Consider the following 14,040-nt stretch of genomic DNA (forward strand, 5'->3'; position numbering starts at 1 on the left):
CACTTGGAAAATAGGACAATAAATTGAATACAGTAGTTAAGGTTAATGAATACTACAATGTAATAGTGTTTTCACTCACGTGATCAGTAACCTTGTTTTTCCACTGAAACAAAAGAAAACGTTTGCATGATAATAAAGCTCAATTCCCGTAGGATTAGCAGGGTACACCAACATGGCTGCCGTTTCATTGTTTAGGAACACCAACATGGCTGCTGTGACGTCACGTGAAAACACTCTGTTAGCTGAGCAACAGTTTGTTTTAAAAGTTAATTCTGCTGTTGAGTAATTCATAAACCGCAGTTGATTTGTATTGGGGTTTGTATATGGAGGGGACTGGTTAACCCATTTACTCTTGGGGGTTCCCCGCTGACGAGTAAAATCGTGTGGCCTTAGACAGAGTAAACTACTAAGCCGGTTTAGGCCGGTTTGGACGTCACAGGGTTAATGGGGACATACCGTAGTTTTTCAGTGAGTGATTAATGGGGACATAGTTTTTCAGTGAGTGATTAATGTGGACATAGTTTTTCAGTGAGTGATTAACCAATTCACTTCTCAGGTTCCCCAGGATGACCCCTTGTGGCAAGTAAAATCGTTTGGCTTTAGACAGAGTAAAATCTCTTAACTCTCACTCTCAGGGGTTACAGTGCAACGCGCCTTACCGTGGCCACCCAACAAACTTTCACATTGACAACTACGTGTATGTTTGTCAACTCGAACAACCCATTCGACAGTGTTCAACGTACAACTGTGCGAACTTTGCAAGGAGGGGTGACTGTCAATCAAATTCGCTCACTCTGATTGGCGTATAAGTTTTAAAAACTTTGTTAGGTGGCCACGGTAAGGCACGTCACACTGTAATAGGTTAACCCTTTGATGCCTAAACTGGCCTAAACTGGCCAGACTTAGTAGTTTGCTCTGTCTAATGTCAGACAATTTTACTCGTTAATTAATGGGGAACCCCCAGGAGTCAATGGGTTAAGTTTGTCGGGTATAAAGACTGACACAGGATGCATATTGTGTCTCATCAAACTATCCACTTTGGTACGTCTTCCAAGACACACGAAACTGGATAGTTTGTCCAGACGCATTACGCATCTTGTGCCCATCTTTCTAGTATAGGAATTAAACAGACACAGAAAGGAATTTATTTCTTCCCAAATAGAGATTTTCATGCATTTGTCTATTCATTTCTTTTACGTGGGGCATACAAGCATCTTCGTAATTGCTTGCATTCGTTCTTGTATTGCCTTAACCAAGACGAGATTGAGTAGAGACATTTGGGTCAGCTAATGTTGAATTATGCTGCCGCCCTTCCAATATTTGAGTTGATCACGCATGCACGGCGTGTACATGGTGTATGTGATGTCGTAAACAAACAGTTTTGGAAACAGTTTGTTTTTGAGTTGTACTATACCCTGGCTTGTTGCAAGCACCACCCCCAATCACCTCCTTGGGTAAAACAAAATTGGCATTTTGTATTACTGCCTGGCTTTGGCAAATTGCTTTTATGAACAAACAGCCAGTGGTGTTGCAGTTCACATGTTTAATTTCAATATATCGTTATCCTATTAAGTATACGTGTATTGGCAATTTCCTGCCCTCACCTTTGCGCAGCAGATGTAATTTTGATTCTGTAGCTTCGTTATGTTGAACAAAGCCAAGTATTAGCTCAGTGAGCATATTGCACACAAAAAATATCTATTTTCCGAAGTTTCTTTCAGAGGATTATGCGTCTTATATAGTGGTTTTTGCACGAGATGGATAACATGAGCATGAAAGATGCATAAATTAATTCGTCTGGACTGATGATTGGTCTCTGTTATAAAAACAGTCATTACGTCAGAAGTTGGAAGGTGAAGACAGTTGCCGGTATTCAAAAAGTGGGATCATAAGCAATGTTCTGGGATTTTGAACAACAGTTTACATGTACATGTAAATAGACTGTTACATGTACATACACGACTTGTATTATTGTACATTTACTGTACAATAATGATAATAACAACAACAACAACAACAATAATAATAATAATTATTATTATTATTATTGTTATTATTATTATTATTAACATTTTCTGGATCACACCAAAAATGAAAATTACTTTCTATTTGACCTCAATTCCTAAGGAAACCTTGCTCATGATGAGTTTGCAGAAATGCATCTTCGGCCAGACCCGCTGTTTTCTATTCCATCGGATAACGTTTACCTGACTTGCATGACGGGAACTCACTCAGGAAGGATTTTCCTTGGAGGAAAGGATGGATGTGTTTATGAGGTCATTTACCAGGTACTAGTTTGTTGTACAGTGTGCAAAAACAATCTTGAATTAAAACATTACTTTTTTTGTGACTTAATGTTGCAGGTCATTTTTTTCCTTACTATGTTAATTTGCAATCAAACTAGGTCATTTTGTTTCAATCTAGGTCGACTTGTTTCAACCTAGATCAAGTTGTTTCAACGTAGGTCAGTTTGGGGTAGGTACAAAACGTAGGTCACAGGTCATTGTTTTACCAATACAGATAGTATCCAAAACATTCATTAAAGCTAACCTCATAGACCAATCTTCTATTGTTTTGAAAGACATTATGGGATCCTCAGGGGGCAAATTAATGTGTATTTGCCCCCTGGGCATCCCATAATAGCTATTCGAAACAATAGAAATCAAAATGGCCGCCGTATCGGTAAAAAGGTCTATTTGGCCTAAACAAACATTTTTAGGCTTGATATTACCATTTGTAAATGGTTAGGATTGTTTCTGTATTGGTACATGTAAAACAATGACCTGTCACTTGTGTTTTCTACCTGCCCCAAACTGACCTACATGTAGGTTGAAACAACTTGATAGAGGTTGAAACAAAATGACCTTCAATAACTACACTGTAGCTTTCTAATAATTATTATTTTGACTACGAGTGTCTTGGGTCCAAGTAAAGCCTGGCTTGTTCAAAAGGTGGAATAACATTTTTGATTTGTGGAGAGGAATAGGAGTAAACGCCTGTTTTGTTAAAGAGTAATGTGAAGAACAAACTGTGGGAAAAGTTGTATTTCCAGCATTTGTTACTTTTTAATACTTCAACAGGCTGCGGACAGTTGGTTTCAAAGAAAATGTCGCAAAGTGAACCACTCTTCAGGAACATTGTCGTTTCTTGTGCCTTCATTTTTAAATGCTACATTCAGTGGAGAAGGTAAATAGCCTTGTCTTTTTGAAGGAGCAGTTGATTTTTGAGAAATCCAGTTATTTAGTAAAATTCCCGAAAGAGAGAATTGATCAAGTTCAGTTGCCCTCATGGGAGATGCAATTCTAGTTGCCCATGAGACCTGTTGCACATGGTGTCAATTGCATATGTGGCAAGTACAGTTGAGAATGTGATGAACAAGCTTGCAGAGAAGTTCTTTAAAGTGTACTGTCCTTTTCAATGTGGAAAATGTAAGCTTCATTAGTGATGAAATGTATCCTCGCAAACTTTAAGTTTTGTTTGCTATTTTGCAATTTTCCGCTGGATTTGGTTGTTTTGGTTGCAAAAAGTTAATCTGCATGTACACTGTATGTCCTCTGTGGTTCTGAGAAGACCCACAGCTGGCATCATCACAGATTTTCAAAGCAAAGAACATCACAACCACGAGTTTGGGCCACACCCTTCTCTATACCAATGGGTTTGATTGCTATTCAAGCCTAGATGCTTGGGTTGATTGCTTTCCTAACTCTAAAGTTCTTTTACTGACAATAGGAAATGGTTCATGTTGGATTTTCAAATTTACATCTTTCATGTCTTCTTTATTGTTAAGTGGGGAGAGATTGTTTACCAGTTTCATGCAGTTCCTATAGCAAACGTTCAGCAGTCATTTGAAGTACAGTGTGTAGTTGGAAAAGGGGTTGGGTTGGAATGAGAAAGAAAGAATTTATGCAGTGGATTTTGTATTTGGATTTTGTCTGGTGGCCTGAAGTTTGCCACAAAAAAGGTTATTTTTTTGTTTCAGATGCCATTGCCCAATTAGCAGTTGATAATACAAGGAACATTCTCTACACTCGTTCAGAAAAAGGGACCATTCAGGTACTGAGAACTCTTGAAATGATCTAAAACCTACTGCCAATAGTTGAGCAGGGTTGTCATTAATAAGCACAAGCTGCCGGCAAATTTTGCCGGCTGAGTCTGAGTCAATCACCGGCTGGATTTTAGCTGGAGATCGTTCTGTATGGAATGGGAAATGAACGATTCTGAGGTGAATCACTTGCTATCATTTGATATCGAACATATTGTCGAACTGAAAAGATTTGAATGAAATAATTTCCGACTACCTCAAGTTTTGGTAGCTCTATCAGAGGCAAACCTATTCAAATGAAATATTGTTTCGAGTGCTTGTTTACTGCTTTCTCTTTCTGTTTCTCCCTTGGCTATAATTTTGTTTTTGCGAGGTTTGGTAAAGATTGGGAATGAGATGTCGTAACCAGGCTCCAGTACATGTACATGTGGGAGGAATAAGATTGTGCAATACTGTTTCTTTATTCAAGTAAATTAAAGGTCATCGAAGATAATGATTTTGTATAAAAGAGTCTTTTAAACGTTTTTTTCCCTACGAATTATCGATCATTGATTCATCATGGCTTCAGCAGATGAAAATCCGTGGAAAAGGAAACACAACCAGGGGGATATAAGGGCATTTTTTCGCTCGAAGACACCAAGCTCATTACAGTTAAATTAGAAATGCAGTTTTATGTTAGCACTCAGTTGTGTTGCAACTATTAAGTTCACGTCTTAATGACATGTAATCTTGCCAGAATAATGTCAATTTTGAGTTAACTGTTTGTGGCAGAGTAGGAACTACCGGTAGGCAAAATAATTAATTCTAGACAAGGAGTCAGTAAAATACTGTACATGTAATTATAACCAAATGAAAGCTGTGGTATCAAAGAGGTCTCAGATTGCACCAGAGGGCAGCAAAACTATTTCAAAATTTCAAAATTTCCAGTACCCTTCCCCCAGGGTGGGCATCGCCGACCCCAGAAGGCGTGCCGCCCCCGATATCTGCTCACTCACCTAACTTTTCAACCAGCATGCATTTTCCTCACCTACAACCCTGGTTGAGCACATGAGCAGGCGGTTGAGCAAAATATAAAAAGTAAACTTGAAGTGTGAATGAATGTTGTCCTTAGCAGTGTGTATACATACCGTAAATCCTCTATTAACCCTGCGCTTTCAAATAAGCTCTCCTCTCTAAATAGTGCCCCCCCTTCTTTTTCAGTGGGAAAAAGTTATTAAGCCCCCTCCCCCCTACCCTCCCACCTTATTCTTCATAACCAAATAAATAAATGATAGACTGTATTTATTAATCACGACAGTAACACTTCATGTGGGCTGATATTGGTATGGTTTATTCATATGCGGGAAGTTCAGATTTTCCTGCAAGTACCGGTAATTAACTCATTGACTCCTGGGGGTTCCCTATTGACAAATAAAATCGTCTGGCGTTAGACAGAGTAAAAAACTAAGTATGGCTGGTTTAGGCCAGCAGAAATCAAGTGACCCCTTAAGCTACTGTGAATGTGATGGATGAAGAACCTTCACTAATCAAAAGTGCCAGGAACTTCTTTGTGCATCACCCAAGGACAGAGAATTATCTCTCACCTGGGTGAGAATTGAACCCATGACCTCTGGATTAGACCACCGTTGCTCTACCGACTGAGCTACAAGGCCAGATGGGAGCAGTCTGTGGGAATTTGAGGACAAATTGGCTTGGCCTGAGCCAAGTGATGACTGTGAATGAGTGTTGTCCTTAGTAGCGTGTATACTGATACATATATGTAAATACAACAACGTGCAACTGTCAATTGGATACCTTTTTTTCACCTACCTCGATTGCTGGACTTTCAAAAGTGGCTATCACCGTTGTGTCCAAATCTTGTAGTCTGGACCCTTTACCTGCTGCATGTTTTGCTGAAAGAACATTTGACATGCTTTTTGTGGCTGAAAGCATTTTTGATTTTTGTCAATAATTTTGTTTCCAGGTTTTTGATCTTGGCTCTGATGGAAATGGTATGACATATGCTGCATCCCTCACTCAGGAGAAAATCACATATAGAGCTGCATCAGCCACTAGGTATTTGTTGGTGATTCCTTACTTTTTTTTTCCTTGATTATTTCTATCCTTTAACTTTGAAACCTTTATAACGTAACAGTACTTTATGGATCAGTTATTATTATTATTATTATTATTTTGACTATTATTATTAAATTACTGTGTAAAAAAGTACAAATGAAGTACTAATTCTTGTGGCTGTTTTTTTTTTCTTCAGAACAATTGATCAGAATAACTTTAAACCCATTATTCATATTGCTCCAATTCCGAGGAATGAATCCAAAACTGTCCATCTTGTTGCCATTACACAAGCAGGTACTGGAAGTGTTCTGGCACTTAATAGTTGTAAGATTGTCTTCTGTAGCTCAGTGGTATAGCAGTGGAAGGTCACATGTTTGACTTCTAATATGATTATTAATAATTTTTTTCCACTTATGAATCCTTGGAACCCAAACCCAAGCCTCCTGTGCTGATCAACAGACAAACTGTCACAGAACATGACCTCTTAATTCTTTTACCCGCAACAGTGTTACGAACAGATTTTACCCTGGTTTTCCCCTGATTTTTCCCTGGCACTGCAGGAAGCAGTGTGGCCCAGTGGTTAGGGCACTTGCCTTGAGATCCGGGGATCCCATGTTCAAGACACGTTCTGGTCACTGGTCGAATTTGTTCCTGGTAGTCCCTGGTTCAACTTCTCAGCTGCACTTATTAATAGCCAACTAGCTTGCCTCCGGCCAGTTGGGATTCTTAACAGTTGTTGTTGAATATTCTGTTCTGTCATGATTGTATTCATTGGCCCTGAAAAGCCCCTATGGGGAGTGGTCAATGAAGTATCTGTGTATGCTAACTAGACTTGTTTTACACATCTAGGACTCCTGGCATTGAAAGGGCTAAGATAATCTTTGTTTGATTAAAAACCTTGTCCCCTCTAGTCCGTAACAAAACACTGGCTGTCCATGCTCCAGTACCACAAAATCTTGGTTTATGTGCACACGTACAGCAAGTCCTAGTATCCCTTATTCATAACTCCACTAGATACGTAATTACATGACAATTTATGTGCTATGCTAAGCAGCAAAATCTTTTCAAAGACTAGGGGTGCGTGCGGTTGACCATATTCTGGAATAGGAATACATGGAATAGAAGTTAGAATTTGTTCGTTTTTAGCTAAAATGCTATTTTAAACGTATCTTTATTATCCTTGTTGCTTCAAAATGCCAGATGTACCGTTTTAAATCATCACTCCGCGTATTCTTATTCCGGAATAGGGTCAATCGAACGCACCCTAGATCTTGCTATTTTCATACGTGAATGAGTATGAATTTGCTGATAATTTATGGTTTAAATCACGGCCTTTTGTTGTTTAGGAGTGCGACTTTACTTCAGTACAACAACTGCCAGTGTTCCCATGGAAAGACCCAGTAAGCTACAAATGGTTCATTCTAGACTTCCACCTGGTTTTGCACCATCAGCGACCTCACAAAGGCCATCGCAAGTACATGCTGCATTCTACAGACAAGGTTGGAAGCATTTATTTTTCTGATTTTACTCTGGAAGTAGAACTTTCCATTTGTTGAATCAAGCTAATAAATAATTAACAATTATTTGCCAAAGGCGAAGTGATTATCGGTGAATATTCACCGATAATCACTGAGCCTGAGGCGAATAATTGTTTTAGTATAAATACACAGGTGATTATTTCAAAAAAGAGAAGAAAAAAAAAGCATTTCAAAGCGAAATCATCGTCACTTACCGTGGCAAAACGACTACTGGCAGCAATTTTGTCCGTCGAGGTGATTATCGGCTGATAACCTGAGATAGCGAGCGAATGAGAGCGCGCGATTTTGTATAATCATCTGTGTATTTATACTAAATAATAATAAATAATTATTAGTACAGCACCCAACTAGTGGACTAATGGAAATCTTGTATTTTAATTGGCTATACTACTAGAGGACTATTAGTAATAGTCCTCGAGTAGCGAAAAGCGTGACGCTTTCTTTCTTTAATTCCCAATTAAATATCTCAGTTCTTTAACTTCCATTTGCTAATGTTATTATTGCCTTTTTTGTCCGACTAGTTGGGTGATACTAAAACAATTACACCCTTCTTCAAGGAAGACAAAGGATGTTGAAAAAATTTAGTGAGTACTATCGAGCTATAGTTGCACTTGGGAGGTTTGCTAAGCACTTGAGAAGCTAGAGTCCACTTGGCTGTTGCATCATGCAACTCTTCTGCTACAGTACTTTCGTGCTTTTGTGCAAATATATCTCTATAGTAAAAACTGAAACGTAAACTATTAATTTTGTTAACGGTATGGGAAAACATGGCTGATAGAAAGATGATGATTCTGTTGCTCTGTCAGCTTAACAAGCTCTGCATTAATTTTGCTCTTTCTTCACTTCTGCAGGGATTCTTTTGCTTGCATCATCTCAAACAGAAGATATTGATGTCCTGTGGGGAATCAGTCCTGATCCTTTTCCATTCCAGTCCCCACTCAAAGAAATGCAGGCAAGACCTTCACTCTTGGGGCCTCTCTTTAGTATGTGCGTTAATGTCAGGGGTTCATTAAGGGTGGAGCACCATGCAACCTTTTGTTAACAACTGCATCGCTAAATGGAGGTTTGGCGCCCGAGAAATCGTGGAGCTTCCACTATTGGAAGTCAGCTCCAAGATGGAGACTGTACCCATGGCTGGCAAAACCTGACAACCCAGCGATTATCCTCACGCAGTAGAGAAGATAGGCACCTGTCACATTGGTAAACAGAGTGGAGACTAGAGGGAGGGGAAAAACGTCAAAGTGCTCCACACAGAATGGTCCTACTTCCTGCCGCACGAATAAATAAGCTCTACAACCCAAAGCATAAGGAATCTGACACATGCGCAAATATAACAAAACTGACTGCAGCCGCTACTAGTTGTTAACTCTGTCAAATTGCATTTAACCTCATTTAACATGACTTGTATGAATGCTTTTGTCATCTCTACTTACTTTCTCTTGTGGAAAGTGTCAAAATTAATATGGAAATAAAAGGTTACCCTCTCCCAGCTGATGACCTTAATATGCAAAACCTTATTAAAATCCTGGCTTTGTACAGAGCTTTAATGCATTTTAATCAGACTTCCCAAAACACTTTGTGGACTGGTGCAGTTATGTGAGGAGAATTACACTGGGGTGCCATTGGAATCATCATTGACATTGGTTGTAGAATTTTAAGATTACCTTAAGATAATTATATACAATGTACGTACAGTTGAACATCCTGGTTACCTGTGCTTGGTGGTCACTAAGAGAGGTTCCTGTGTTATGATTTATCTTGAAATCGCAGTAACAATCTAAGCAAAGCAGCCTGGTAGCTTTTAAAGTAACCAGTCCATCTTGAACATCTAAATAAAACCAATCCGTGGTTCACTCTGATCTTGTGCAGCCTCTTAGCTTGGGGTTGCGTACTTAATTTGCCTTAATCATCCTGTGTCGGGCTTCCTTGGGCATGTGTCAGTTGGGTCTAGGGGCACTCACCTTTCACTGCGCAGATTGGTTATTATTCTGATTCAGACTCTTTAACGCGCATGATTACCGGTAGGTGACTGTTCCAATGGAAGGAAGAACTTGGTCATTAAGTGAGGTGCCTGAATTTGGTGGCGACATGATCAGTGAATCTCCAATAGTCAGCGACAGATGGCCAGACCCACCAGCCGTTGTCAGACAACATGCATCCAGTCAGAGGTCATTTGTGGCTTTGAGTGCACAGGTAATAAAGTAGTATTAGTTATGTGTTGGCTTTACAGTTGTAAACTTGAAAGCAAACTTCTCCTATCCTATGTTTTACCTTCTATATGATTGTATTACATCAGTGCCTGAAGTATGTCATGCATACCACCAAAATTTTGTCTTGGCAAAGTAAGTGAATTTATTATGCTAATTGTTCTCTGATCAAATAATTTGATCAGGCATAAATTAGCATAATAAATTACTGTGCAACATGGCCTGCCAAATCCATTCTTCTGAAGGGCAACTGTCCTGCTAAGCAAAAAGGTAGAATTTGTTGGGGGACAGCTTTCATAAAATTAATAATTATGGGTCCTTAGTTTCAGTCTTAATTTTTGTCTTCTGTTCAATGTTAAAATGTGCATTAATTTTTAGCTTGATCTGAGATTTATTCCAATTTTTTTTTTTGACAGGGGAGTTACTTGTTTACCACCTATCGTCCAGTGGAACAACTCCGTCAGCTGTTGCTTCATAGTCAAGGATTTGACTCTGAAGCTGTGCAAGCATTCTTCAAACTTCACAAGGTGAAAAATAAGGAACTTTATTTAAGTGTCTAGTCGTTCTAGTGCTGGAGCACTAATTGGGGACACTGTAAAGTGGAATCAACAAAATTAACTCAAATCAAATCAAATTTTGATTTCAAGGAACAGGGAAAACCGGAGTACCCGGAGAAAAACCTCTTGGTACAGAGTAGAGAACCAACAAACTACACAATTTATTGGTATTTGTTTATTACATGATCGGTAAAAACATTGATACCAAAATGATTAAGTAATCAAAATTTACTATTGGATGTTCTCACAGGAAGACCAAGCATGTGCGACGTGTCTTGTTTTGGCTTGTTCAGCACAGACATCCCAGCAGCAGGTAAGTTCAAGTTATATGCTTTGGCTCTCTTAACTCCAGTTCTAATCTCACCTACATGTATGTCTGACTGGCTTGTTCATCACCACAGGTTCACAGTCAAAATATTTATTCCATTTGATTATCAAATTGTTGTCCGCTTCAACCCCAAATAAAAACCATTGTTAGTCTCATCACTACAGCTTTTCAAAGTTACGACCTAGCTGTAAGCAAGGAAAAGAGACCGGTTTTCTTATAATTATTTATTCCAGTTCTGATCCAGTGTACATGTACGTGTGACTGGTATGTTTATAATCACACGTTTACAGTTGCAATCTTTACCAATGCAAAAATGGCGGCCAGTAAATTATTCTTTCATCTTCGTGCAAATTAGCCTGACTAGTCTCATTTTACAGCCAGGTTTTCTTTCAATTTTACATTGTGTTAACAAAACCAGTAAGGAGACAAAAGAATAATTTCTTGGTGGCCATTTATGGACGTAGTCAATTATGGAATTGTTGTGTCCTAGCTTCAACCCCAAACAATCACCATTGTTGGTCTTACAACGACTTTTCAAAGTTACCATCAATAAGCAAGGAAAAGGGACCTCTTTTTTCAGAAATTGAGGTTTGAATTCTCAACCCATTTATCGCTGAAGTGGCCCCATGAATACATGTAGCACTTTTCATGGTTAGTTTTTCTCATTTGCATTACAGTGTAATGTAACGTGGATGCAAGACAATTTGGAATCAAAACTACAAAATAGCCCGAAATTGCCTCACATACATGCTAGATCACATTGTAATGCAAATGAGAAAAACTTAACCATGAAAAGTACAAAGAAGGGTTACGTTTTTACAAATGTTGGCCATGTAGTACTTTATATTTCAACAGAATTAATTAACTATTGTAGGGTAATGTGAAGTGCTGTTTTCTACCCATGCAAACCATGTGAGCATTAGCTCTACTAATGGAATTGGGCCCACACAAGGACAGAGAAAAACTCTGACCAGGGTGGGAATTGAACCCACAACTGTTAGGTTACATCACCGCTGCTCTACCGACTGAGTTACAAGGTCAGACGGGAGCAGGTCGTGGGAATTGAAGATGTCAAATTCTCAGCAATGGATATGTACAAGTACTAAGAAGGGTTGCGTTTTTGAAAACGTTGGCCGTGTAGCACTTAATATTTCAATAGAATTAACTATTGTAGGGTAACGTGAAAAGGGCTGTTGACGAGTAACATTGTCTGGTGTTAGACAGAGTAAAGTCTCTCTCCTAGGAGTCAATTGGTTAAAAGGGGACGTTGTTTTCGCGTAGATAACCGATATAGAGGTTGATAACCCATTGACTTTTAAACAGCATTAGACAGAGTAAAATCTACATGTAGAAGTCTCACTCTTAAGACTGAAAGGGTTAGTAAACAATAATAATTATTTTTTCTATTTCATTTGTTATGGAGGTTGCTGAGTGGGCAACGCGGGCATTCTTCAAGTATGGAATAGAGTCACCTGGGATCAGTACAGGGGCAAATCCGGCTGCGACAAGTGGTAGTCCTTCTGTAGGGAGCTCTGCCCCAAGGGGAAGCCTGACAGGCAGCTACATTGCCTCGCCAGGGGCCAGACCAGCATTTGGCAGTCCAGGGTTTATGACATCCACTCCTCAGGTTGGAATGGGTCAAGCAGTTGCAAGACCTGGGCTGACAAGATCGAGCAAACACGATGGACTTTGCATGTATTTTGCACGAATTCTTGAGTATGTATTTGAAAAGAGACAGGTGTTTATACCTGTTATATAACTGAACAGTTCACTGAGTTGTTTTCAAGGCCTTAACTTAATATTTCTGAGCTGAGCTCTGCCATGACAAAACTGATCAAACTGCTGGTTTAGTGTGTCAGGTGACGTCTCTTCTGCAGGCATAAAACTATTGTCTGTTGGTATGACGTCAATTCTACATACAAAATCTGTTGTCTGTAGGTATGATGTAAGAGAAACAGAGCAAGCAAGAATTAGCTGCGTGCTTATAGCAGTAACCCATAAGGGTTGAAACGTGTAACGGCCCCTTGTGTGCTGGGAAACAAGCTTCCGAATATTCAATTTGCTAAGTACCATATTTGGAACAACAAGAGCGAGGGGTTTCCAAATATGGTACTTAGCACTGAAATATTCAACCAATCAGTTCGCACTGAATAATCGGAAGCTGTGAACGCGTGTTGCACGTTTCAACCTCTTATGGGTTTCTGCTTATAGCCAATCAAAATCGAGCTGTTGACACCATTGTATAATAATAGTGATTAATAAAAATTAATGTAATAAACACAAGTAGACACAAAATTAATACTCAATGCTGGCTACAATCTCTGCATCAGTGAACTTTTTATGTCACATTTTCAAACTCTCAGCTTTTGGTTGAGTTTGCAAATGTACCAGTAAGACCATTCTACCACTCATACTGTAAACATCACGTCTTATCATGCATATACATTTGTACCGTTATTGTATGCTCATAATTTCCAAGGCAGATATTAAGTAGCCCCTTAATTGAACAAAATGGTCCTGTCATGAAGACACCATTTCACCAGATGTGATATTAGATCATTGTTTGGCACAGTGTTATTGATTCTTCTTCTCAAGTGTTAAACTGAAGACAAAATTAATGTCATGTATAGCACCTAGATTAACTTTAGGAATTGAACCTGCGACACATTGTGCAAGGCGAGTGGTCTCATTACTGAGCCAACCTAACAATAGTTGTGTGCGAGTGCTCGTAATCCAGCACCAGAGCTTTTTTGTTGTTGTACGAGAGGACTGAAATGGCAAACAATTAAAACGAGTGAAATCACCATTTTTGCAGAACCATCTGGGATGGAAGACTTGTGTTTGAGGATTTCTTCTTGCCTCTTCATTCAGAGCCACAGCAGGTAAAAGATTCATTCTGCCATTTTCCATTTTAAAATTTTCTTTTACTTTTCCATGTTCTTAAAGGGGCTATGTCATGTTATGTTAGGGTGTGTCAGGGAAATCTTTAGTTAATCGGGATTTTAAAGCTCGAAAATGGTAATGTGGAATTCCTTTACTCATAAAATTATCGTTACATCTTAACCAAGATGATTCTGAGCAAAAACGACCGTTACCCAAGCGATTTGCCATCTGTTTCAATCTTTTCCATTTGTGTCCATCCAAGCTTCTCTTTCCATTTGCTGTATTTCATTTGTGTTCTTCAACATTTTTTAGTGGTTATTGCAATGTTTCATTCTACTTTTTGGGCACTTTTTGGTGTCGTGAAATTACATTAATTTGGGTGACAAAGCCCCTTTATTAATTCCCTGAACTTGCCTCCTTATTGAATCTT

The 14,040-nt window shown here is 39.0% G+C and overlaps 1 protein-coding gene across 2 annotated transcripts in view; it reads left to right on the plus strand.

Moving 5' to 3' along the window:
- LOC138023533 (nuclear pore complex protein Nup155-like) overlaps positions 1 to 14,040 on the plus strand; it is a 48,456-nt gene that overhangs the window by 6,909 nt on the left and 27,507 nt on the right. For both annotated transcript variants that reach the window (XM_068870537.1, XM_068870536.1), the window contains exons 6-17: positions 2,128 to 2,288; positions 3,081 to 3,186; positions 3,980 to 4,053; positions 6,006 to 6,097; positions 6,294 to 6,391; positions 7,444 to 7,596; positions 8,487 to 8,587; positions 9,661 to 9,828; positions 10,259 to 10,369; positions 10,650 to 10,712; positions 12,151 to 12,443; positions 13,543 to 13,609. In XM_068870537.1, the coding sequence (XP_068726638.1) occupies positions 2,128 to 2,288; positions 3,081 to 3,186; positions 3,980 to 4,053; positions 6,006 to 6,097; positions 6,294 to 6,391; positions 7,444 to 7,596; positions 8,487 to 8,587; positions 9,661 to 9,828; positions 10,259 to 10,369; positions 10,650 to 10,712; positions 12,151 to 12,443; positions 13,543 to 13,609 (1,487 nt within the window). The remainder of the gene's footprint in view (positions 1 to 2,127; positions 2,289 to 3,080; positions 3,187 to 3,979; positions 4,054 to 6,005; positions 6,098 to 6,293; positions 6,392 to 7,443; positions 7,597 to 8,486; positions 8,588 to 9,660; positions 9,829 to 10,258; positions 10,370 to 10,649; positions 10,713 to 12,150; positions 12,444 to 13,542; positions 13,610 to 14,040) is intronic.

The sequence above is a fragment of the Montipora capricornis genome, chromosome 11, assembly GCF_036669925.1.
Source record: "Montipora capricornis isolate CH-2021 chromosome 11, ASM3666992v2, whole genome shotgun sequence".
NCBI classification, from domain to species: Eukaryota; Metazoa; Cnidaria; class Anthozoa; order Scleractinia; family Acroporidae; genus Montipora; species Montipora capricornis.